Raw genomic sequence first — 26,923 nt, 5'->3', positions numbered from 1 at the left:
ATAATAGACAAATAAATTCTTTTTAGATAGAAGTTATTTATTTGAGGATGTACAGTCTGCATATTCCTGTTTTGTTCTTTTGATATATCCCTGTAAGAAAATGGAAGCAGCAAATAGCACTGTTGGGGGTTTCCAGGTATAGTTTTTTAAGAGGTGTGCATGGATCACATAGTTAGGATGTCTGTGCCATGTGTCGAGACATCCTTAGATAATTCGATATACAGGATGTGAATAATAGCATCGGCCACAGGCAGGCTATACCCTCCTGAGATGAGCGTATGTGAGCATTCAAACCACAGTAGCTCTCTATTTACCACTCTATTAATCAAATTGAAAGGAATGCCAAACGCTCACTAAAATGTATTTTTGGAAAGTGTGTATGTTAATCGGAACACACGTTCCTGCAGAGCAACCACCTTACCTTAAATTTCATAAATCAAAATATCTCAACATAATACACTCTTGAAGGTGGTAGTGTGACACATTCAATGATCACAAGATTGTGGCAGAAGCAGAGTAACATGCCGTGGCTGATTCACGTTCCTTGGACTCCCATAAACACTCTAAAACTGAAACGATAAGGATTGTGATCAGCCATCTGCCGCTTTCAGTTATGCACCTGTGGAATGTCGCCAGTAGCATAAATAAGAATGTGGAAGCCCGTGCAAAACTTGATGAGAGACCCCTGACATGCCACCACAACTAGCCAAAAATGGGTCTTTGCTTAATATGGGGGTGCTTGTTTAGTGTGAGGCCTCTGCAACAAAGGAGCAGCACGGGTGTGCATTATGTCCCTAGATATCACAAGCCTTAACTTTAGTCAACTTATGAACAATTTAAACAATCCATCATTTCAAGTTATTTCATCTAAGTGGGCTCACCACATCATGATGCACCCAGCAGCTATTGTGAGTGGTTGTACTTGATGTCTCACTTTAGAATTTAGTAGCTCTATACATTAATACAGCTACCCATAGTGAAAATTCTTCTGGCTCCAAAGAAGAGGAAGGCAGGCAATGTTTGTTTATATGAAGTAAATAGATATATATATTATGTGTCAAAATCTTCAAGTGTTTCAATAAATATATGTATTGACCAGGAGCAAACAGCAGGTCACTTACACAAATTGGTACTAGCATCTGCAATAGAAATACACACATAAAAAAAAAAACTGATCAGGGTACAAGGAGAGTACACAGATGTGAAATGCTCAGTTGCTTATCTCTGTAAAGCAGTATTCTTGTCTTTCCCTCCTTCTCAGGCTCAGTTAGTTGTCTTAATTTTGACAGGTGACATGGGCAATTTCATCAAAGTAGACACCAATAACTTGGGCCTGGAGTACGACTACTTGTCCATGATGCACTACCCAAGGTAAACCTTAGTTGAGAGACTGGCACTTTTTAACTGTATGGTTCAAGGTTTTCCCCTCACAAATAGTCATGCATGTCTATTAGTCAATGTCAATGACATGATAAAAGAAGCTCTGCGATCCAGAATGTTATGTTATGTTAAGGGTTGTTTATATTGTGCCCAAACGTAAAGGCATACGATAACTGTAGAAACAGTATGAAGTGTTTTACATGATTAAGGATGGGACTGCAACTGAAATAGAAAAGTTTATGAATGTGCCTACCAGTTTTGAGGCTGGATCAGGGGTGGAGATGCAGCAAATAGATGACGGATTAAGGAAGGAGATGTCTCAATGGAGTTTGAATCCCCGTGTGCAATGAGAACAATGGCTCACATTATGAATCTGGTGGTAATTCGGCAGTAAATTCAACACATCACTGCCAACTTGTTTACCGTTACAACCACTTGGTTCTGTGGGTTTCCCACAGGACTACAAGTGGTTGAAGGGTGCTGGTAATCCCCGTTTTTGGAGACCGTAGGACTCCATAGGGTGTCACGATGCCCGCTCCCGGGGAGCCGGCTCAGGCCCTGCGTCCCCGAAAGCGGACATCAAGTCCCCGGGGAAGGTCCCAGCAACCCCTTATAAGGGCCCTTTGGACAGCGTCCTGGCGCCTATGGCGCCAGGCTCAAAGAAAACGTCAGTCCTGGCGCCATAGGCGCCAGGCTCATTATGAAAGTATTTGGGTGCACTTACCTGATGCAGACCATGCTGCAGAACCCCGGCCTCCTTGAGGTCTGAAAGGAACTACTTTACCTGTGGGACTCATTTACCACCCGGGCGTGGTCGGGGAAGGATACATACCTGATTGGAGGAAGGACACATTCTAGGAACTTCTTCCAAGGCTATTTAAACCACACCCGATCAGCCACACGTGCTTCGCGTTGTTCTGCATCTAGCAGCTGGACGCTCACCGTGTCTGCTCCTGCATCTTGACTTCTGCCACACCTGTCAGCATCCTGAATCACCTGCAAAGGAAGGGAACAAGAGAACAGAAGAAGGAAAAGGCCTCACCTGCTAAATCTGCATCCCAGAGACATTTCGCTGACAATCCTGAAAAGGAAGACATTTATTTTTAAAAGCACATTGCATCGATCGCTGCAGCGCCGCATTCTACTCACCTTTACAGGGCGCCTCCATGTTCAGCAGCGACCATCCGGATTCGCAGTCGCGTCCCCGCGCCTAGGGAGAAAAAGACAAGAACAAAGGTGAGAGAAAGAAGGGAAAGGGGAAGCTAAAACTCCATGTCAAGACTTACCTGTTGGGTCATTCTCTTTTCATTTTGGGTCCGCGCCGCATCCAGGCCTTTTCGGACCCCGGCCCCTAAGGGGAAAAAGACATCAGCGTTAATGAGTGAATGAAAAGACATTACCAAAACACTCATTAAAGACTTACCTGATTTCCACAAGGATTTCACCGCTCACCTCGGGTCGGTGCCTGTTACCCGGCATTCCGTACCCCGGCCCCTATGGGGAAAAAGACACTAGCATTAGAACATTAATGCATGGACACAAGGGGAACCACTTACAGAAAAACTTACCTGGAAGCCAAGCAAGTTTGGTTCTCACCCATCCGAAAATCCAGTGACGTAACTGGATACCAACGCGCCCCTGCATCAGAAGCAGGATGGAGAGCTCGTCCTTCCAGACCCTAAGGTGAGACGCTATGGGGAAGCACAGAAGGGTTTTGAGGAGGGTGAGAGGGGTAAGTGGGAGGCCGATTGCATTACCCCGCAGACAGTTAACCCCCTACTCTCACCTACAGAAGGATACTTCTGCGAGTCAGACAAGCCAGATCTCCAGTCCGTCTTCCGAACCCTGCGCATCACCTTAGACGAGGTCACAGCAGCGCGAACCAGGCCAGCACCCCCGTGGGAGTCAGGTGAGTGTTACAGAACGCAAAGCCTTCCTACAAATTCCCACCCAGGCGCTATGGAAACTTCTGAGACTGATCAGTTGGCCCAATTACTGGGGGAATTACGGGCCGAAGTACATGCTGCTCGTCAAGAGACTAATGCCCTCAAGAGGGAATTAATAATATCAAAGGAAAGAACTGATGACCTGGCCAGACAGCTTTTGCAAGGTCAAGCTGGACAAACTCCTCTACCCTGTTCCGGAGGGAACCCCGCTCCTGTGGTTCCCAGTAACCCTGTGCAGATTAATCTAGCTGGAAACATGCCGCTGGCCCCACCTGAACGCTTTGCTGGGGACCCTAAACGATTCGCCGTATTCATGGATCAGTGTCGTTTGCACTTCCTATGCAGACCTGGGGCCTTCTCTAATGATCAGACCAAAGTAGCCTTTGTATTGTCATATCTCAGCGGCTGCGCTGCCGATTGGTCAGTTCCACTGGTTACTCAAGATGACCCGATTCTCTGTGATTTTCAAGGATTTCAAGCAAGCATGGAAAGGTTATTTGCTCGACACTCTCAGGGGCAGGCTCTGGATGACGAACTTCTATCCCTGCGACAGGGCAATCAGGACCTCCTATCCTATATTGCAACCTTTAATAGACTAATTGTGGAAACGGGATGGGCAGAGGATAAAAGAGTCACGTTATTTTATCGAGGTCTATGCGGAGAACTTAAAGATGTCTTCGCCCAAGTTGTAAATCCGCCCCAAGAATGCACAAAATATATAGACTTAGTGGTCCAATTGGATCACAGACTTCAAAACAGAAAAACAGATCGGTCCAGGTTTGAGACCCGGGTGTTGGTCAAGACCCACGCTAACCCCAAGGGAGTTGATGTCTCTGAGCCTATGCAAATTGGAGGGGTTAAAGAACCCTTAACTCAAAAGGAACGTGAAAGGAGGCGGCAGTTAAAATGATGTCTTTATTGTGGGAACTCTGGACACTTTCTACGAGATTGCCCGGCAAAACCGCCCCGAAAAGCAGTAGGAGACGCTGATAAAAACCATGAAGACTTTGTTTCGGGAAACGACTCAGCCCGACAAGCGTAGGGGTCCGCTTGCCGAGCTTGAAAACTAACTCTCAGACCTCGCATTTCATTGTGCCAATGGTTCTCGTAGATCCAGAAAAGCCTAAGCGGTTGCATGCAATAAAGGCATACATCGATAGTGGGGCTATTGGAAACTATGTGGATCGTGCATTGGTCTCTAGGATTAACCTCCCTCTCCGTCCTAAAACCAGCAAAGATGTCATCACCATAGTCGATGGAACTGAAATTGCCTCTGGACCGGTAACACATTCCACTACTAGGTGACTCTTATTGGTCCTGACGGCCTTCGGGAGGCAGTTGTGTTTGATGTAATCAAGGCTCCACAGTTTCAGGTTACTCTTGGAATTCCTTGGTTAGAGACACATAATCCTCGAATTGATTGGCGAGCTAAGAGAATAACCTTCCCGGATTGTGCACAAACCTGCTACCCAGAAAACCTGAAGATTAATCTAGCATCTGTAACCTCTGCCTCCATGCAATTACCTCCGGAATACCAGGACTTTCAGGACGTCTTCCAAAAGGAACAGGCCAACACGTTACCTCCTCACTGATCGTACGATTGCCAAATTGATCTGGTGCCCGGTGCACAACCCCCTTGTAGCAGGATTTATGCCCTTACCGAACCTGAGAACCAGCATTTGAGACAATATTTGGATCAATACCTCGCCAATGGTTTTATTCGCCCGTCAAAGTCCCTGGCATCCTCGGCTTTGTTCTTCGTGCCTAAAAAAGAAGGCAACCTTAGAACTTGTATCGATTACCGCGCATTGAACCAGATAACGGTTAAAAACTGTTATCCTCTGCCTCTGATTCCTGAACTCCTTGACCAGGTGAAGGACGCTTGCATATACAGCAAGTTAGATCTCCGGGGGGCATATCATCTGGTGTGAGTAAAAGAAGGCGACAAATGGAAAACAGCCTTCCGTACAAAATATGGATTATTCGAATACCAGGTAATGCCTTTCGGGTTGTGCAATGTGCCTGCTGCCTTCCAATTCTTCATGAATGATGTCCTTCGGGAACTCATCGATGTTTGTGTTGTCGTCTATATCGATGACATTCTAGTGTACTCCTCTTCGGAATCTGATCACAGAAAACACGTTAGGGCAGTTCTGGAAAAACTGCGCCAACACAAACTATTTGCTAAACTGGAAAAATGTGTTTTCCATACCACAGAAGTTGAGTTTCTCGGTTTCATCCTGACACCCAAAGGAGTCCGAATGGACTCAAGAAAAGTGGATGCCATCCTCAAATGGCCATCACCTAGCTCTGTAAAAGGGGTTCAAAGCATGCTCGGCTTTGCCAATTTCTATCGCAGGTTTATCCCGGAATTTTCACGCATAGTACAACCCATTACTGCACTCTTGAGGAAAAATAAACGTTTTGAATGGTCTGAAGAAGCCGAGCAGGCCTTCCAGGATTTAAAAGCTAAGTTTACCTCTGCACCTATATTGAAACACCCACGTCCAGACCTCCCGTATGTCGTCGAAACTGACGCATCCAGCCTAGCCATGGGAGCAGTTCTGTCTCAAAGAGATCCTGAAACCAACCAACTGCATCCCGTAGCATTTTGGTCCAGAAAATTCTCGGCACCAGAGATTAATTACGCAATCACTGACAAAGAACTGTTAGCCATAAAGTCCGCTTTTAAAGCCTGGCGGCATTACCTGCTTGGTGCTCGACATACCCTCACAGTGATCACTGATCACCAGAATTTACAGTATTTGGAAACCGCCAAGGCTCAGTCATCACGCCAGCTCCGATGGGCTTTGTTTTTCGCTGAATTTGATTTCGTGATTACCTATCGACCTGGCTGCAAGAACGGCAAAGCAGACACCTTATCCCGAATTGGAATGGGAGAATCTGATACAAACTCAGAACCAGTACCAATAATTCCCAAAGAGAGAATTCTAGGCATGACTTTGTTACAGACGCTTGAAGACATTCAAGTCAGAGTGAAACAACTCCTGGACCCTACAGTCCTACAGAATTGGATACAAAAGGGATCAGACTTTACCATAGATAATGGTTTACCTTATTACCAAGGACGCTTATTCCTGCCACACAAGGATTTACACGAACTAGTTATTTCAGGTTATCATGATACATTAATAGAGGGACACCCCGGTATTGCCAAGACAATGGAAAAGGTGAAACGACAATTCTGGTGGCCCTCTTGGCGAAAAGATGTTAAATCTTTTGTGATGTCCTGTGGTGTTTGCGCCCAAAATAAAGGTCAAAAGAAAAGACCAGCCGGTCTCCTTCAACCTCTAGACATACCGCCAGCACCCTGGCACACCCTATCAATGGATTTTATTATGGACTTGCCTGCTTGTTCGGGATACAATACCATTCTGGTAATTGTGGATTTGTTTTCCAAAATGGCCCACTTCATTCCTTTGAAAGGTTTACCTTCAGCTTCTGTCCTAGCCAAAGAATTCCTCGAAAATATTGTTCGGCTACATGGATTCCCATCTATACTAATCTCTGACCGGGGAAGCCAATTCATTTCCCACTTCTGGTGCAAATGTTGTCAAATGGCACAAATCGACGTAAGATTATCGACCAGTCACCACCCTCAGACCGATGGTCAGACTGAGAGGACAAATCAGACCCTTGAGCAGTACTTACGGTGTATGTTACAGCAATCTGAAAGCAACTGGAAAGACATTCTTTGGATAGCCGAATACGCATATAATAATTCGGTACACTCTGGAACTGGCCATAGTCCTTTTTATACCTTGTTTGGACATCACCCTCGAACCTCAAACCTCGACTCACCTCAGAACCTCGCAGTGCCCGCAGTAGAACATCTGCATTCTACCATTACCCGAGCCTTCAAAGAGGCAACCACGCATTTACAACAAGCCAAGAGAAAATACAAGGAGAATGCTGACCTACATCGGAGTGAAGCACCTCCATATCAGATTGGGGATCAAGTGTGGTTAGCTACCAGACATTTACCGCTCAAAGGGCCTCGAACTTTTAACCCAAAATATCTGGGACCTTATTCTATTACGGCAATAATTAACCCAGTAGCAGTTAAACTTGATTTACCAGCTAATATGCGAATTCACCCTGTTTTTCATGTGTCACTTCTGAAACCAGTGGTACCCGGAACCCGACTACTCAAACCTCCAGAACCTATTCCAATAGATGGGGAACCCGAATTCGAAGTGAAGAACATTTTAGATTCAAAAATGTTTAGGTCAAAGCTTTTCTACCTAACTCATTGGAAGGGGTACGGACCTCAGGAGAGGTCGTGGGAACCCAGTGACCATGTGCATGCACCTCGATTAGTCAGGAAATTCCACCGACTCGTCCCAAACAAACCAAAACCCCCGGAGGGAACAACCTTGGGAGGGGCCTTGGGGGGGAGTGCTGTCACGATGCCCGCTCCCGGGGAGCCGGCTCAGGCCCTGCGTCCCCGAAAGCAGACATCAAGTCCCCGGGGAAGGTCCCAGCAACCCCTTATAGGGGCCCTTTGGACAGCGTCCTGGCGCCTATGGCGCCTAGCTCATAGAAAACGTCAGTCCTGGCGCCATAGGCGCCAGGCTCATTATGAAAGTGTTTGGGTGCACTTACCTGATGCAGACCATGCTGCAGAACCCCAGCCTCCTTGAGGTCTGAAAGGAACTACTTTACCTGTGGGACTCATTTACCACCCGGGCGTGGTCGGGGAAGGATACATACCTGATTGTAGGAAGGACACATTCTAGGAACTTCTTCCAAGGCTATTTAAACCACACCCGATCAGCCACACGTGCTTCGCTTTGTTCTGCATCTAGCAGCTGGACGCTCACCGTGTCTGCTCCTGCATCTTGACTTCTGCCACACCTGCCAGCATCCTGAATCACCTGCAAAGGAAGGGAACAAGAGAACAGAAGAAGGAAAAGGCCTCACCTGCTAAATCTGCATCCCAGAGACATTTCGGCGACAATCCTGAAAAGGAAGACATTTATTTTTAAAAGCACATCGCATTGATCGCTGCAGCGCCGCATTCTACTCACCTTTACAGGGCGCCTCCATGTTCAGCAGCGACCATCCGGATTCTCAGTCGCGCCCCCGCGCCTAGGGAGAAAAAGACAAGAACAAAGGTGAGAGAAAGAAGGGAAAAGGGAAGCTAAAACTCCATGTCAAGACTTACCTGTTGGGTCATTCCCTTTTCATTTTGCCGCATCCAGGCATTTTCGGACCCCGGCCCCTAAGGGGAAAAAGACATCAGCGTTAATGAGTGAATGAAAAGACATTACCAAAACACTCATTAAAGACTTACCTGATTTCCACAAGGATTTCACCGCTCACCTCGGGTCGGTGCCTGTTCCCCGGCATTCCGTACCCCAGCCCCTATGGGGAAAAAGACACTAGCATTAGAACATTAATGCATGCACACAAGGGGAACCACTTATAGAAAAACTTACCTGGAAGCCAAGCAAGTTTGGTTCTCACCCATCCGAAAATCCAGTGACGTAACTGGATACCAACGCGCCCCTGCATCAGAAGCAGGATGGAGAGCTCGTCCTTCCAGACCCTAAGGTGAGACGCTACGGGGAAGCACAGAAGGGTTTTGAGGAGGGTGAGAGGGGTAAGTGGGAGGCCGATTGCATTACCCCGCAGACAGTTAACCCCCTACTCTCACCTACAGAAGGATACTTCTGCGAGTCAGACAAGCCAGATCTGGGGCCCGGTCCAGTCCGTCTTCTGAACCCTGCGCATCAGCTTAGACGAGGTCACAGCAGCGCGAACCAGGCCAGCGCCCCCGTGGGAGTCAGGTGAGCGTTACATAGGGATTGTGGCACCGACTTTTGACCATAAAGTGGAGGATTTAATTTCAGCATGATGCTGGAGGAAAATCCCCCATGTCAAGTTCAAACTTGTTGTTCGGCAGTGCAGTAACAGAATTACCACCACTTTTAATACACAATGCTGAACTTGTGACCCAATGTGTTAGGGATGAGTGCCAAGAAACAAAGATAATCCCAGCTCCATGGTGTTACATGGTATGGTGAGGGTTTTCCATTGGGCATACTTAGCTGATAAGTCAGTTGCTGTGCAATAAAATTCCTATACAGAGAGAGAGGAGTCTACATTCCCTTCCCTCGGTGCATGCACCAGTCGTCGTTAGGTATTCCTCACGAGTGTATCTCATGGAAAGGCTTATTTTCATTTCTATCTTGTACTTACTGATTGCAATATGTACCAGTCACCTTGCGCACTTAGGCCACATGCAAGACATGAGCGTGAAATGCACACCTCCGAATGCCTTCCGTTTGTCCGTTTAATGCACAGAAGCCAAAATTACTGTATTGCTAACAGAAGGAGCAGAAAGATTGGTCATGTTAGAAGAGAGGAATTACGAGTTTGGAGGTAGCCATGCCGTTTTTGGTGGCATGGCTAAACCCATACTCGGGTCCGGGTCCTACAAAAGGGGATTTACCGGGCCATTTCAACCTTGGAGGGCCCGGTAATTCTCTTTTGCGGGACCCGGACCGGACCCGGTACGTCCCCATTCCTATTTGAGCCCCCGTAGGGCTCAAAGGAAATGGGGAGGATGCTTACAATGGGCACGTCATTAACTAGCCCGTTGTTAGCATCCTGTACTGCTAGCGGGTCCCGCTCTGCATGTTTGGTCTGGCCAGGCGTACAGAGCGGGACCGTAGCAGAACTTGTAATGTGCGGGCCGGTATGAACAGTGCCAGTCTCTTACCAGCAACGTTCATACCGTGGCCGCCACGGTTGTTATGAGGCCCATTGCATTGTTGTTAATAATTTTCACCTAAGCATAAGGACATTTCTCCTTGAGATACTGGAGAAACCCCTTTGTTCACATAAGGTCCCAATCCACTCACATCTCCTTCCACAATGTTTAAAATCCAATATCAAGGATGTAAAACTGATGGTAAATCTGTCAGTGGTTCTGAGTATTCTAGTCAGAACTGTGGTGGGATGGGCAGGCAATAATAAAGGAACATATCAAAGTAATGATTGTCTGCAAAGCCTACTTATTTCCTGGTTAAAGAAATAACTGAAAATATAATCTGGTATGGCACTCCAGTACATCAGTGCAACCATTTAAAGGAAGGCTATTTTCTTATCCCCAGAATTGCTTTCAGTAACACTTCAGGGAAAGCGACCATCATCCCCAAGCCAGATCCCAATGTTCCAATTGGACAGAGATACGGACTCAGCAACCTGGATCTTGCTAAAGTCAACACCCTCTACCAGTGCGGTATGTATGTGCGTATTAACCGTATGTATAGAGCCCTCACACACGTCAAACAAAGCCTTGTCACTAGCAGAAAGCTGTGGATACAGCAGCTGCAATGCAGATAATCCAATTATGTGGCAAATAAGAAGGTTTCAAGGCATTTCCTAAATTTCGAATATTCCCTTTATGGTGCAAGTGGACAGGAAGTGTCTTCCAGTGCTCGACAGCAAATGTTTCACTGCCTGCTCTATATTTTTTTTATTTAGGTGAGGTCAGCAAGTTGATGTGAGTAGAAATTTCTTAAGAGATTATGAGGAAAATCAGATCAATTAGAAACCCAGGGCCACAACCCTCACATGCCTTGTGGTCAAAACAAATGTTCTTAAAAATGATCCGTTTGTCCATTGGGAAACCATGTGAATTCCTCAGTGCCGTAGAGACATGGGCTCGAATACTCAGGCCCATCATCAACCTGGCTGCAGCATTTTGCATTAATTGGAGACACCTGATGTCGCCTTTAGGGAGCCCTCGGTAAGCCATGTTATAATAGTCTAGCCTTAATGTGAAGAAAGGTATCAGTGTTTTAGGATCGGGAAAAGTGAAAAGATAGCAGGGGTCATTCTAAAATAGATTGAAGTGTAAAATGAATTAATGCATGAAAGCAAGGTGCAATGCTTTTTATCCTTCATTTTATTTTCCAACCTATTTTCCTGCATACACTGGAGCTAATTTTTTATTTAAACTTAGATCCTCCTGAGAGGGCAACTGACGTTTGCCATTAAGTGCTTTCAGTTCCCCTCCAGATACGTTCATCAATTACATCAATTACACAGCAGAGAGCAATGAGCAGCGTAAGAGGTGGCGGAAGCCTCCTTACACTTCTCTATTTGCACTCTGCAGTGCAAATAGAGTAAATGCTGCCTGCCATCCATGTACACATTGATGGTGGCATTTACAATGTTTTCTTACGGAAACCGCCTGTGGTTTCCATAACAAATCAATGGTTTCACACCAACATGATCATCTCATACTGGCGTGAAACCAAGTTGATTTTGAAGACGGAGGGCAAATGGAAGGCATACATGTATTTCCCAATACGCCCCCACCCTCCACATTCAAAAACTATGAAAATCACTGGAGCATGAGTGGAGGAGTTAAGCCAGTGTTCATTTATGCTGCAGGGGCATTGAAAATTAGCTCTAAGCCGAAGGAGGGGCATAGAGTGAAGACATCAATGCTGCCATGCTTTCCTTCTCTGTCTTGTGAGAGCATTTCTTTTCCTTCTTTGTCTTGTTCTTTAAACAAATGAATTCACGCGGAATCAGCCTTGCATCATCACTTACTAGTGGCAGGTGGATTCCATAGTAATCCTTAGTAACCACCACCTGAAAACCATAATTTGAAGTCAGCATTTACTTTTTGGAAAACAACGGGGTGTAAAGGCAATTTCACATTGTGTTACTCTTTACTTTGGCATTCTGCCCTACAAAAGTTGAAACTTGATACAAATGCATGTTTGAGTATCTGTTCTGATTTCTAGTCCATGATTCAATTGATCATCAAGAGGGCCCCTGACGATTCTTTCCTCTAAAGAAGGCTTGGAGGGTAGTCCCAAGGAATCTGACCAGGATATCACTTTTGATAGGCTTGAATGTGAGCCTACTTTTGTCCATCCAGATTCAGACTTGAGTCACATACCAGAAAAAGCATGCAGATAAGGTATCAAGCCCCCCTTTAAGCTGAAGGAGGGCTTTAAGTGTCACCAGCATATGATCAAACAGCATCTCATGGCTTCTCTCTCAGTAAACATCCCAGAGGCTGTGCGTAAAGATTAAATAGGAGGTTGGGCACATAAAACTGAGAGGGGACAATAAGGTTGAACGTGTCACAACTGGTTTCCAATTTATACACAGGTAAGCCACTTGTGTTTCTAAATGCATCCCTGTGCAGGAAACAATTGCAATAAGCTCAAAATGCAGCCATTCTCATGCTGTCACCCGAGCACACTTTCATTCTCTCTTATTGCAGAATCTATTTAAATAAACAATCATGCAATCCTTTCCTACAATGAGATATGCAAATCGTCTCCTGCTCTGATTTTAAGTCACCAGATAGATGACAACATACATCAGCATTGTCTAAAAATTACATCTAAAGAAGGGTATTTTCTTTGCACCAAAATCATAAAATGAAAAAGAAGTAAGATGTTCTCACATTTCCTTGGGCCACGATTAGTCGACCTTAAAGGGCCCATTGGTAGAGATTTACATAGGCTCTGGGAAATGTGAGCAATTTCCACTTCCAGTTCGTGAATTTGAAGTATTAATCTCATGTGTAAATTACACATTTACAGCTGTTGTAACAACTTTTTGGGAACAATGTTTCCTTCCCTGAATGGACAATATGGGGTTAAGCATATATCTACCTGTTCTAGTGAAACTATCCCCTCCTTTCAAAACCATTTATTTTTTACTTCCTGGTCAAATAGAAGTATAAAAGGTCATGGCCTTATCCTAATTTGTTTAGGTCATTACACTGATACACTTCTTCTTTAGCTCACACTGTAAGACCTCCATCTGTGAGATATAGAACTTCACTTCAAAGCACACTGGCAACTTTCTCTATTTGTGGTCCATTCCCCACTAATTCAGACTATCTTGGGGGTTCCCATATCTTTTTTCTTGGGGCCTTCAGTTTATAGCACCCCAAAGATCTTACCAGCTTGAAATAGCATGTGCATATCTCACTTTTTGTATGCTTCTTTGAAAAGGGCTATTGTAATAACTTAGAATTTACAATGTTTTTCCTTCTCAATCTTTGCTTGCAGGTGTGTGCAGTAGCCGGTATTCTACCGTGACAGGCACCCTGGTGTCATCCAACTATCCGTCTGCATACCCAAACAACGCCAGCTGGGTCTATCTGATCCGAGTCCCATTTGATAAGGTAATCATTTAAGGAAATGTCAACCAATACACATCAAGCATTTCACAGCACGGATCACAAGTTTCTTTGACTGCAATCTGAGCAGCCTAGAATTGGGTGCTAGGGTGATAAATGTAGGCATTCTTCAGATTACATGCTGGCTAACTGAGTTACAAACTCGCTTACTTGATTACAAGCTGGCTAACTGGCTTATAGAGAGTGACAAATAGTGAGTGAAAAACATTTTCAATCAGCATTTCTATTTGGGTCTTCTTGGTTGATGTATCTAGGCATCAAGTCAGAGTGGAGGGAAGTACAAGACAAGGCAATGGAAGTCTCCTCAAGCTCTACTTATGAACTCTTTTAAATATGGAGACAAGCAAATAAGCTTGCCCTCAACAGCTCCTGGACAGAACTCATGATGCTAGGCACTGCTACGCAGCTGAAGAAACTCGATCCAGAGTATCTCTCATTCAGAATTGCAGAATTGCAGACTGCAATGTCGTCACTCAGCACAAGGTCAAGACACTTGGGGGGATTTTTGATCAAGAACTATCCATGAAAAGTCAGGTTAATGGTCCTGTGTCTAGTACCTGTTACCATCTTAATCTCTTGGCCCATCTACAGTCCTTTCTTTCATTGGCTAATCACACCATAGTTCCAAGGACAATTATAGGAGCCACATTTGGCCTGTTGTTTCAGTCTTCTGCTTGGAATTTCTAAAGCTGACATGACCCGTATACAGGTGATTCAAAATAATGCAGGTCAGCAAAGGAGAAAACACGTCTCGGCTGCCAGGAGAGCCTTACACTGGCTCCCTATTCACAGTCGAGTCACCTATTGCGTTATGTGTATCACACACAACTGCATTTCTGGGCAAGCGCCCAAGACTTTGGCTAGCCGCATTTCATGCATGGTGGCTCGTAGAGTTTTGAGACCTAACAACACCTACCTTCTTGAAACCCCAAGATCTCATCTTACTTATGTGGAGCAAAGATATTTTCTGCATGCTGCTCCACGGATCTGGAATACCCTTCCGAAGGATCTCAGATCATGCACTAGTCTACATCTTTTCAAACACAGGCTGAAAACCTTTTTATTTGATTAAACCACTGACCTGTTGTAGCCTGTTCCATCTCCCTGTCTCTTTCTGTTTATGTTTTTTGTTGTTCTGTCTTCGTTGGTGCCCGTATGCTTTCGGGCTTTGTATTGCACGTGGTATAAATAAATAAATAAATGGGTCTCATTAGGCAATACGGCTGTAAAACCACAACATTATCATTCAAATTACTCCTATGACCACTTGGTCCCATGGAATTACACAGAGTTACGAGAGGTGACAATAAGTTGTAAATCCCCATTCCTGGAGTCCATTTGACCAAATGGGGATTTTTTCTGCATTTCCATTAGTGGTAATTTTGCTCTGGTAATGTTACTGATTTCTGATGGTAAAATCGTGATTTGCATCCAGCTTTTTGATTGAGGTATATCCTTCACTTAAACAACAAAACCTGAAGTATTGGGGCTGTGGTAAAGTGGAAGTAACTTAATAACCACCGTTTTACCATCATTCTACCCAAACTGACATGCTCACAATGAGGCCCTGCACCTACACTAGTGCCTGTCACTACCCTACTCCAAGCCAGTACTCACCTTCCCAACGTTTGAGTATGTTAAGATGAGCTTCAAGAAGACCACAGGTTGTCCATTCAACTTTCACATATGAATTATTCCCAAAAACATGTGCTTGTACTTTCAGAGAGTTATCGCCCACTGCATCTGTGAACTGCAGGACAGATTGGTTTAGCAGTATTGTGTTAAGGCATCCACAGACACTTTGTCATTTCAGCTATTACTATTTAGAATTGTGTCTTCTCTAATTATGCATGGGGCAGTAATTATGTCTGCACTTTTAACTAGAAAGTTGCAAACTCCCCTCTGGCCAAAATAATCCTGTATTGAGAGCAACCAGATTTGTGTAAGGATACAGAAGTAGTTTGATTCACTGTTTCCTCCTTAATGGTGATTTATGCAGCCAGCCTTTGTGTGACTCTATTTAACATGGAACTGTCAGGAGTGCCGTGACAGAATGAATACCTATGTCGCTCCATTCCTTATATCTCCTCTAATCCCTCCTGACCATTGCATCGAAATGCCTTATACAGATTAACTTCATACAAAGCAATCAGACAGTGAATTTGATTAACAAAACACACAACCAGAAAACAGTCAATGGCCCTCATTACAAGTCCGGCGCTGGACCATGGGCGGTAATTCCCCATTCACCATTTGCCCTTCCCCATTCCCATTTTTGCCCCATGGGGCATAATGAGAATGGGGAAAGGCGCTAAGTACGGTGCCGCAAATTGCGGCACCATACTTAGCACCAAGGTCACTTTGCGGCATGGGTTTTAACGCCTGCAAAAAGCAGGCGTTAAAACCCGGGACCTCTTAATCAGGCGTTAAGGGTTAACGGCACCGACGGCGCCGTTAAACCCTTAACGCCTGACTTGTAATGAGGCCCAATGTATTTTAAAGGCACACTCTTTACTGGGTAGTCCTGCTGCAACTGTGTTCAAGTTAAAACACAAAAATATTTCTGATCATCTTGCAGGTTTTAGCGGCATGGTTGCCTCCTTACCGCATTCCGGGCCCGGGTTCCTCAAATGAGGACTTATCAGGTCATCTCAACCTTGACAGACCCGGTAATTCCCAGTCTGAGGAACCCGGACCCTGTCCTTCCCTATTCCCCTTCGAGCCCCCATAAGGCTCAATGAGAATGGGGATGGAGCTAACAACGGATCCGTTAATAACGGGCCCATTGTTAGCTCCCTGGTTTCCTCGCGGTACCCGGAATGGACGCCTGGTTTTTCCAGGTGCCCATTGCGGGTCCCCCGAGCAGATCTCGTGGTAGGGCAGAATGGGTTTACCGGCACCAGCACCTTTACCGGTGCCGGTAAACCCATTCCGCCGCCCTTGTGATGAGGGCCACTGTCAGTCTGAACCCACTTTCGTAAGTATTATCTGTGCCTGACTCATCAAAGCCTCTCCAAGATAGGGTCAAATATTGCATTTCCTCGTCAAACCAAATCACCCATTAGGAACCAAAGATCCACAGATGAAACCCACCTGACCACCACCTAAATTTATCAGACTGTATCATGGATGAATGTTCTTCATATTAAATCCTTCAAGAATTTGAAACAAACTACTCAAATGGTTAAGATCATAAGTACACAAGCGTATATTCAAAGCTTTTTGAAAAACTTCATTTTTACATAGGCTTTTTCTGAGCCCTTATAGGGGCCTGTCTTTTCCTTGCCTCAGCCCGTTGACCTCCTCCTTATGCCTGTACACAATCACACATCTCCTTACCGTCGCAAAAAGTGACACTCCTGAGAATCTCCAGTATCTATTATTCAAAATCTGGGTTCTTCTCTTGCACTTAACACTGAACTAAGTTTCCTGAGAGGTTCGATTTCTTCGTTTTCTTCCTGTTCTTGGTAAACCGGGAATGCTTTGTTGTGAGAAATGTACAGCAATTGTTTAACAGCACTCCACTCCACACTCCTTTTTCTTCACTACACACAATGGCTTATAACTTTGAATTTATTGGCAGTTCCAGTATGTAATTCACGGGGTAATTGTGTTGAAGACTTCATGTTTTGATTTATAAGGATCATTGATCTTGTGATATCACTAATTATGATGTCATTGGATTTAGAGCTCAACTGATGTCATATCATGAAGCATGATAAATGGGCCACAGGATGTGCAGTGCCTCTTTGGCTACCTGTGGCATTCTATTTAATTGACAAAACTGGTAGCAGCAGGAAACATACACATAATTGCTCTAGCCGTTATGTTTTATGCGTTGGTATTTTATCCGAATAAGCGCCACTGATCTACTGAACTTTAAGAATCATTAGTAGGGGAATTAGGAATGTGTGCACTTATCTAGAGCGGACTGAGAAGAGTTTTGGAGTCAGTTTAAGTGTTGCTCGTCTCATTTGACAATTTTGTCTCTGCAGGTATATTTGAAGTTTGATGCCTTTGATCTCCAGTCCTCCACAGACTGCACCTCAGACTATGTTAAAATCAATGATGGAGGCAGCGTTGCATCCCCGGTCTTACTGAACAGAGCATGTGGAACTGGCAAACTCCCGCCTTTTACCTCTTCCGGAAGTGTGATGTTGGTGGAGTTTAAGACTGATGGCTCCACCACAGCCAGTGGCTTCAAGGCCTCCTTTAGTACAGGTACACCTCATTCTCATTACACATCAATGCACAAAGGAATCAGCAATTGGCTTCCAGTGTGATTCACCTGGCAGTTCTTGTAACCTGCTGCATCACATTAGTGTCTTCACTATATTCTTTCGAAAGCATGACATTAGACTTGTGATTGTGTGTGGATCTCTGCAGCACACGCTCCTCTATTTTATCTTCAGGTATGCCCTGTGCACCACCAGAACATTTTACCATGGGGTATGGGATTTCTAGGTATAAGGTAGGAAGGACAACATCACATCCCTATTAAAACAAGGGCAGTTGGGTACCAGTCACCTGGGAGGGCCAGCCCCAAAGCACTAAGGGCCTCATCACGAGTTTGGCGGTAGCCCTTGAATGCAGCGGTAGTGCTGTTACCGCCGCATTTAAGGGTCTGCCAAATCATGGCTTCGGCTGATTTCCCCCCAGCTGTCAGCTGGGGGGAAATCTGCTGAGAATTTGCCGATTTTCGGCGCATTTACCGCCGGCAGGAAATCCGCCGACGGTAAAAGCACAAAATTTCCCCATTGAGCCCAATGGGAAATGGGGAATTCCCGAATGGGCTCAATGGGGAATGGGCAATACCCCTTCTGCCAAACCCATGATCCGGCGCTAATACCGCCACTGGGTTTGGCAGGAGGGCTAATAACGCCAGCACTATGAGCGCCGGTGTTACCGCCCAACTCGTGATGAGGCCCTAAGTCTTTTAGCACCAGTGGAGTGGGCGTGGGCAAGGCCTATCTTTAAAAAAAGATGGAGCACTGTGGGTCCGAGTTTGTCATCTGAAATATTTGGTGCAGCCATGCTGCTTTCTGGAAACCTTGTCAGCTTGGTTTGGCACGAGAATATGTGAGGGGGCTGGCACATGCAGTGACCAAAGACCAAATGACCATAGTGGAGAGGCAGGAAGCAGGAAAAGCTGGGAAGAACCCGGGACACCTCAGGACAAGATGAAGCTGGCTGGAAAAGCAAAGGACTGACAGAGCATCCAGGAACCTTCTGATTTGCAGAGTCAGGCAGAAAAAGAGGATTATGCACAAATATTGGGTAACAGTGCCAATCATTTGCTCAGAATCCCCAATACTGATTAGATGAGCCAAACAGAATGTTTGGAAAGGTTGATATTGTTTGCTTCTAATAGCTGGCATACAGCCTACATTGTGTTACTACTAGTCATATAATGGGGAGGCTGGTGTGTGCACCTGAGTAGACTTGTGCAGCTTTTAGACCAATAAACTTGTGTATATCACTCCAAAATCAATGTGTACTGGGTGACAGAGACCTTCGAAAAAAAAAGGAAAAAAAAATACCAAAAGTTAGAAATATGTTGCTTTTTTTATAACTGATCAAATATCGTAAACGAAGGTTCACACAAGTAGGTACAACCTGCATTCTGAGCCACCTGATTGGCTGCAGGTTGCAGCTGCGTGCTGATGTGTGTTTTACTTTCTGTTTGTCTGTCCTGATGAGGAGCATTCCCTACAGTTCTTCTCAGATTATCATGGGACACATAGAAATAGGAGGGGCCAAACAGTGCCTATGATTTCAGAATTTTTCAGTGAAGAAATGATGTGTACTATTGTATGAATTAATGTCACCATTGGCAAATAGTATGAGCAAACAGTGACCATCGATGGTGTGTAAAAAGTAACTTCTCCCGTTGAATGGAAGTAGTGCAGCATGAACCAATGTTCTGGGACCCTAGCAGGTCTTTTCCTCTATCCCCCCATGTACTTCCTTCTTCGAGGTGATAAACCCTAACTATGATATGGTGCATGGCCTTGCTGAGCTACTCCGTGCCTAAGGAGAAGTGAGATGGTGGCAATATGGCGAGGTGAGGCGACAGAGGTGGCATGTGCTAAAGGTAAGATTGTTTTCTCTCTAGCTTCGTGCCAGTGCAACAATTTTAGATCAGATTCCGGTGCTGATTATGCCCATGGTGTCCTCCCTCCATTTTGAACTCATCTGGGAGGGGGTCTGATACACAAGCCCAGGAGGTAGAAATGGTGCTCACTAACATCCCTCAAAAAGGAATAAGCTACATTGCGGTTTGCCCTTGCCCTGGCTGTGGAGGAGGCTTAATATTTTATTAACAACATTCTATATTTGCTAACTTTCTCGTGCATGGTACAGCGCAAGGTAAGTGCAAGTATGAAGAGCAAAGTTACAAACTGGCTCACATCCCCACCGGTTACAAAGAAAAGGGTAATGACAATAGAATCTGGAAAATGCACCAAATATTCCATTTCTGTGAAAAGGAAAGGCAATATTGGAGCAGTGGTAGTACAGCAGGGTGTAGGCCATCTGAACAGTATGTATGAGATTTCCTTGTCCACCTCCAGTGAGCCCCTCAAGCCTGGCAAGTTGTTCAGCTCCAATGTAGCAGTGATCATGGACTGTATAATTGACCTATCCCTGCAAGGAACCCAGACTTTATAGCTGCACAGCAAAAATACACCATGATAGATTAAGTGTAGGATGAGGGGGGGTTCGGGAAACTGTCACCTGAATGAACCAGCAACTATGGTGGTGCTGAGACCCCTGCACCACCAGGGAGGTCAATGTTTGTTGGTTACAACTGACACACACAGTCACCACTAACCTGTTCCCGGGCTCCAGGTCCCAAACTTCAGGAACAGAGCTGTTCTGAATACCCTTTTCTTTTGTTATTGTGTGAGACAGAGAAAAAGGGAAAGTGAAAGGGAAATAGAAATTAAAGGGAAAGTCATGAATCCTCTCTAGTCCACCTGATGCACTGAGAGGTCATCTGCCAAAGAAGGAAAGGAAAGTTGAATGGATCAACAAAGCTGGAGAGTCAGAAGAAGCCACATAAATAGCAGCCTTGGAAATAGGCATACAACATAACAAGGAAAGGATCTCTGCAAAGACACCCTACAAATCTATCACACTTTGAGATATTAAGTGTGGTGAGAGCACTGAGAACTGTATTTGCTACTTTTCCTATCTTTTGGCAGCATCCAAGATTGACCTTCACCATATGGCTACCTTATCTAGCAAGGTCAACTTACTGGAGAGCTCAGGGTTGGGTACTAACCAACTATCTATAATGAAAATGGTGATTGATGTTCTAAAACCAATGTTAGACAAGGTGAATAGGGAGCAAAGCTCTTACAATCCGACGTATGCAGACTGATGAACAAATGCACCAAGTTATAGGATCAAGTTGCTTGATATCAAGGAATGTTGAATTTGTTCAATCTCTATCGTTGAGGGGTATCGCCCATGCCATAGCATCTCAGTTAAGGCACAAAAGCCAAAGTGGATAATCCAAGAGCTCAACCCTCATTTAGCACCACAGGAAATACTTCTGGCATGGCTGACCTAGAGAGGGCGGAGTCTTGTCGGCGGGCAAAGTCAGGGGCCCAGCAGAATTGAGAAGGAGAGGATTGAGGACCATGCTCAAGAAAACCAAGATGCCTCCACATTGGATGGTATTTGGTGGCGAAGCAGGAAACGTGGGTTTCCAGACTGCATCCACAAGCTGTTCCCCTGTTTCTGGTTTTTGTAGGGATCCCACCATTGAGAATACACCAGATCGGGGGAACTATCCCATTGATATGTAATGGGATGCATTATATCAACACAATGGGCCTCATTACAAGTCCGGCAGAAGCCATCCGGGTAAAACCGGCAGGTTGCTGCTGGACTTTCAATATTTACCGGCACCTGGCTTGCAGGAATTACCAAGGGATTATGACCCGGGCGTTCCGGGAAGTCAGGAGCCAGTAAATGTTAATCCCCATTCCCATTGGGTCCTACAGGACTCAATGGGACTGGGGAACAAGGAAGCACCGGCATCGTAAATAACAGTGCCGGTGCTTCTGTGTAGGTCTGCTTACCGTGGCTGCTGTCGCCGGCAGTGTCCGACCTACCGGGAACCTTTTTAACATGGGCAAAGGTGCGTTACCGATAGGGATGGCCCACGGCTGAGATTAATAGCGTCATTATCAACCGTGTAGTTTCTTAAACAGGTGCTACTGGTGTTTTTTGTTTAAAAAGAAGAACATGTAATTGTTGTATGTCTCAGCGTTATGCGGTGCTGCTGTCAGTGAAGTCATTTTTCCATTTCCTGTGATGTCATCAGCATTCACAACAAAGGTACTTTTCATTTTTTTTCTTTGATAAAAAAGACACTATTAGCATCTGTGTAGGAAGGGAAGGGACGCTACAATACAGTCTGTGATCCAAGCCTCCTGATTGGCCAGCGTACCCTCCCAGTTTTCTAATGGATAGTATTCTGGTGCTTTATGATAATATGACTTAATTGAAGAAGGTTTAAGAACAGACTTTATAACAGCTGCACAGTGACAAGCAAGTATACATACCTTTTAGATCTCAACATTTTAGAGACAAATTTGGCAAGGTTGTGGTCATGTGGTTGTGGTCATGTTTTTGATTCAGGTCAGAGTTGACATATATGCATATTTTATTAGATTTGTTTAAATATTTCACAGCACAATGTGGTGGTAGCTACCTTAGCTCACCAGGGACCATGACATCACCAAACTATCCCAGCAACTACACACCTGGAAGGGACTGCACCTACATCATTATGGCTCCAGTGGGATATAAGGCAAGTTCAATGTATACTATTACCAGGCACATTTCTAAAAAGCACTTCACAAAGCCAGTCAAGACCTGAGGACTGCTAATGAGGGCTTCAAACACTCCCCAGTCACTGAGTTTATATAAAGCTTTGTAATGGAAAAATCAGAGAAGTGGAGATGTGTAATATGTAGTTTCACTTAAAAAATGGCAGGAGACGACTACTGCATTACTGGATCAACAAGAGCATAACAGTACCTAATAACTCTGCGACATAATTTAAGGAAGAAGATCTTCTTGCCTCCATATCAATCTAAGGGTTCCTTTTGACCCCAGACTATTCCAGACAATTGCCCACAACTTGGCCTGCATCTTTAAAACAGAAAGTGCTTTAATGCTAAATCATGTTGCTTTTCAAGACAAACCTGTGGCCCTCATTCCGAGTTGGGCGGTAAAGGATACCGACCACCGGTAAGGAGACCGGTGCCTCTAATCCCTTACTGTCCAATTCCAAGGTCCCTTAGAGGGAACTGCAAAGGACGTGTGGTCGGACCACACGTTCTTTACAGGTCCCGCTAAGGGACCAGGGCGCTAATTACGGGCCTGCTAAGAACAGGCCCGTAATTAGCGCCTACCCCATTCCCATTGAGCCCTATGGGGGCTCAAATGGGAATAGGGAATGGTCGGGTGAATGGGGACTTACCGGGTCCGCACAGATCGGAATGTCCCGGTAACTCCTCATTCACCCAGACCGGACACGGACCTGGGTTTGGAGGCAGCCATGGCGCAAATAGCACCATGGCTACCTCCAAACATGGAATGAGGGCCTGTGTCTTGTACCACTAACTTTGTATTGTCTTGTTGGATACCAACTATATAAATAAGCTTTGACCAAGCCAAACGTGTTTGTTTTATATAGGCAGTAGACAGCCATTTGCCAGAACACCCATCATACACCCTAGTCTCGGGACATTTACCACCAGCTATTGACATAATAGCATGGTAGTACCTTAATTTGCTATGTATCAGCATAATGTGCTCATGTTCTCCCACGATATGAAACAATGTATGACAGCTATTGCTACCATGTTCTATGTGGCAATCTCACAACGCATTCTATTGCAAAATAACTCTCTAACAGTGTTATTCACACATCTGCCACCACCACTTTGGTGCCAGTTCTGGGTGCAATGTTGGCTGCATACTCTCCAAGCTTAAGCAACTTCCCTTTCGGCCTATTTTACTTTCTTTTGCAGGCCCACCTTCCCCCCACAATTCCTTCCCCAATTGTGTCTCACACTCTGCCCTCCCCAAACCATGTCCTAAGTCCCCCACATGGCACCCCTCCAGCCCTCTCCATTAACTCTATTCTTTTTTTCGTTCTGGGGGAGGGCCCAAGGGAGGGCCAAACCCTCTGCCCTGGAACTCCATTGCATCACATCTACTCACCAGCCAGTAAATCCAGCCGACCTTCAGCATGATCCCTGCAGCACTCATAGGCACTCATGATGAGTGCCTTTCACTTTAGTTTTCGCCACTCGTTTCCTTCAAGATCCTGTTTCATGAGAAATCATTAGCATGTATTCTCATTCGCAATTAGGAAGGTGCTACTATTGCTTTCCTAATGCCCCTGCGAGTGCTGGGAGTGTTTGTTTGTATCACAATGTATGTTTCTTGTGTAGAATGACTGTATCACCGTTTTCTACCAGAATGAATCTCAATTCCCTATTAAAGGTTTGACTCGATGCACCTCCACCAGGTATTCAAAAGCTGCACAGTGGTTAACACTAGGGGGCTCGTGTTCAATGGGGGTATGACATTAATAGAAAGCATAACAGCAAGGCTTTTAAGCCTTCCATTAAAGTTATCCCCCATGTTCAATCATTTGTATGACAACAAGGAGGGACACAACACAACTTGCTTTCCCCTCCACCATAAAAATTCTCCAGCATTTGCCCCAGCAAATATTTTTATGCCGGCTCAAATGCTGGTGATCCCTATGGATTGTGCCAGCTGCATTTATCAACTTAAAGCAGGGGATCCGTAGGGATCAATTGTAAATGCTGCATGCCATGCTCACATGCAGTTGATGTTTGCAATTACAAATAAACGCTGTCCAACATGCTTGCATGACGGACAGCATTTATTTTCCATTGTGCATGCATGGTAAGCAGTGTTCACAAATGAAAATTAAAGGCTCTCCAAAGTCTCTGCATCTCAGAGAGTGTTTAATTGTAATTGTGAGTGCCACTTCCCATGTGAGCATGGCAAGCAGTGCTCTCAATCAAAAGTAAATGCTATCTGACATGCCAGCATTCCAGGCAGCATTTATTCACTTTGCACTGAGGAGTGCAAATGTGAAAGGCTGAATGCGGCATACAAGCTTGTAAGCTGACTTTTGCCCTTTACATTTGCACCCTGCAGTGGAAACCACAAAAATTTGCCGGCGGGACCCGCTTACGTTAATGTGCATCTGATCCTGCTGCCAAATTGCACATTTTTTCAAAATGAGCTCCTAAGTGTTCAAGTTAGAACACATGAAAGGGTGTTCTCAGAAGCCGCAGCAATCTTTTGGAAAAGCTGCTTTAAATGGCCATCTTACTTTTTGTACGCACCTCAAGGCATTGGTTTTACTCCATTGAAGAACTCCCTTAATAGTTTAATGAAACATCTACAGACGCTGACAATTTCCCCAGAAAATATCTGTAGAGTGGGTAAAATATCTCTCAACTCCAGAGGTTTAAGAGTAGAGGACAGCGGAAAGATGTTACTTTTCAAGCAATGAATGAACATAAATAATAACCATCAACCAAGTAGCACCCTGTGTTAATTTCAATAGGATAATAAAACATGTTTATTATAGTATGTCAGCTATGAGCCTTTAAAGGTAAGAGCTTGTTTTAGTGGACCAACACAAATGTAAAGATGAAAAATAGACTTAGGAGCATACAACTTAAAGAAAAAAAACTATATCATGAATCACACACACATGCACTGTAGTTGACAGGTCAGTGGAAATTAAGGACATACATTTTGTCTCCGGTTTATTTATGGTTAAAAATGTATTGTTTTCAAATGGTGTCGAGGTGGATAGCTTATGCGGAAATACTCGATGAGGAAAGGTTGCATGGCAAAAGTTTGAAACCTGGCAAGTGTGACTCATCTCTTCATCCTTCTAATATCGAGATTCCATGAAGTTTGGTATTAGTATTAGAGTGACCGTGCTCAAAAGATGCAGAAAAACCACATGAAGCGCTACATACAAATAGATATAAAATGGATTCATGAAAAAAGAACTTATGTTGTAGTTAAGATAATGTGCAAACAATGCAATGTTAAACTTCCCGGAAAAGGGCACCCGTATGATGCAAAGCTTAGTCAAGTATTCCAATCATGACTACACATGTATTTGTCTATTTGGAAGATTTATATGGAATATTGATGGAGCATTTCAGCAGCACATGGCATACGATGGCATTGATTCTCATGCAAGGTTATGTTAAACCATACAGCTACTAGGGTTCCATCTGCTTGCATAAAAAGCCACTTTTCTGACAAGCGTTTCACACATTGGGGAGGCTGGTTTTCCTGCAGAAACTCCCCCCACTCCACATTCCTGTTACCCACTGCCCTTCCATCCTCCCACACATTCCTCCATCTCTATGCAATGCATTAGAGACCCCAGCAACGCTCCTTCTACCATATTCCTGCTATACTCATCACTGATCAGCCTTTGCCCTGATTGCAGTGGTGACTGACGAAACCCCAAGAACTTCACCCCTTTGTCTTCTTTCCTGTTCCCCGTATTGAGCGACTAGTCCCTGTCCCATTCAGACCCACACCACCTCACAACATCCATTTCCTGCTCAGGCCACACTATACATTTACATACACAAACAGCAGATGCATTTATTTTGACAGACCCCAATTCGGCCAAGGTGGTCTGTCGCGAAACAGACTATGTCAAATGCAGGCTAGTCCATTTCGAGAATATGTCAGCATTATCTTTGCGTTTGAGGCAGCACTTGACATTTCAGTAGCAAATCCTTAAAATCTGATTGGTTTTGCCAAGGATTGTTTAATGGCACAATATGACTCTTCCATGAGGGGAAACATCAACATTATTGACTAATATAGACTTTCCTTCTATTGTCACCCTGCAGATCTCGCTGGTGTGCAGTGATTTTCATCTTGAGAACGATGTGAATTGCATGTATGACTACTTGTCTATTTTCGATGGTCCCGATTATTATGCCAAACGAATAGGATCATACTGCGGATCCATTCTTTTCCCCCCAGTGAGATCCACTGGCAACTCTCTTCTGCTCCAGTTCCACAGCGATGGTGGTGTCCAGTTTGCCGGATTCCAAGTGTCCTACACCTTTGGTAAGCTACATATGATAAAATCACTGACAAAACATTATTCAAACTTGAGAATTCGGAATGTACAATTTGTTCTTTGACTACATACATTTGGGAAATACTTGGTCAGCTTAGAAACACCCAAAATGCAGTGAATGGAAAGCTTATAATAAATCAAAACTGCTGTCAATTGATCTGAACAACCTTTGGTAGCAATATTATGTCTGCAAGA

General features: G+C 44.7%; 1 protein-coding gene across 1 annotated transcript in view; it reads left to right on the top strand.

Annotated features, from left to right (window-relative positions):
* Positions 1 to 26,923, top strand: part of LOC138504994 (embryonic protein UVS.2-like) — a 138,243-nt gene that overhangs the window by 110,317 nt on the left and 1,003 nt on the right. Inside the window, exons 10-12 of the mRNA XM_069625355.1 lie at positions 17,529 to 17,754; positions 22,239 to 22,357; positions 26,493 to 26,715. Coding sequence (XP_069481456.1) covers positions 17,529 to 17,754; positions 22,239 to 22,357; positions 26,493 to 26,715 — 568 coding nt within the window. The remainder of the gene's footprint in view (positions 1 to 17,528; positions 17,755 to 22,238; positions 22,358 to 26,492; positions 26,716 to 26,923) is intronic.

Source organism: Ambystoma mexicanum, chromosome 11 (genome assembly GCF_040938575.1).
Source record: "Ambystoma mexicanum isolate Mex_15411 chromosome 11, UKY_AmexF1_1, whole genome shotgun sequence".
Classification (NCBI taxonomy): Eukaryota; Metazoa; Chordata; class Amphibia; order Caudata; family Ambystomatidae; genus Ambystoma; species Ambystoma mexicanum.
Note: the sequence above shows the minus strand (reverse complement) of the source record. Positions and strands in the feature narration are given on the sequence as shown.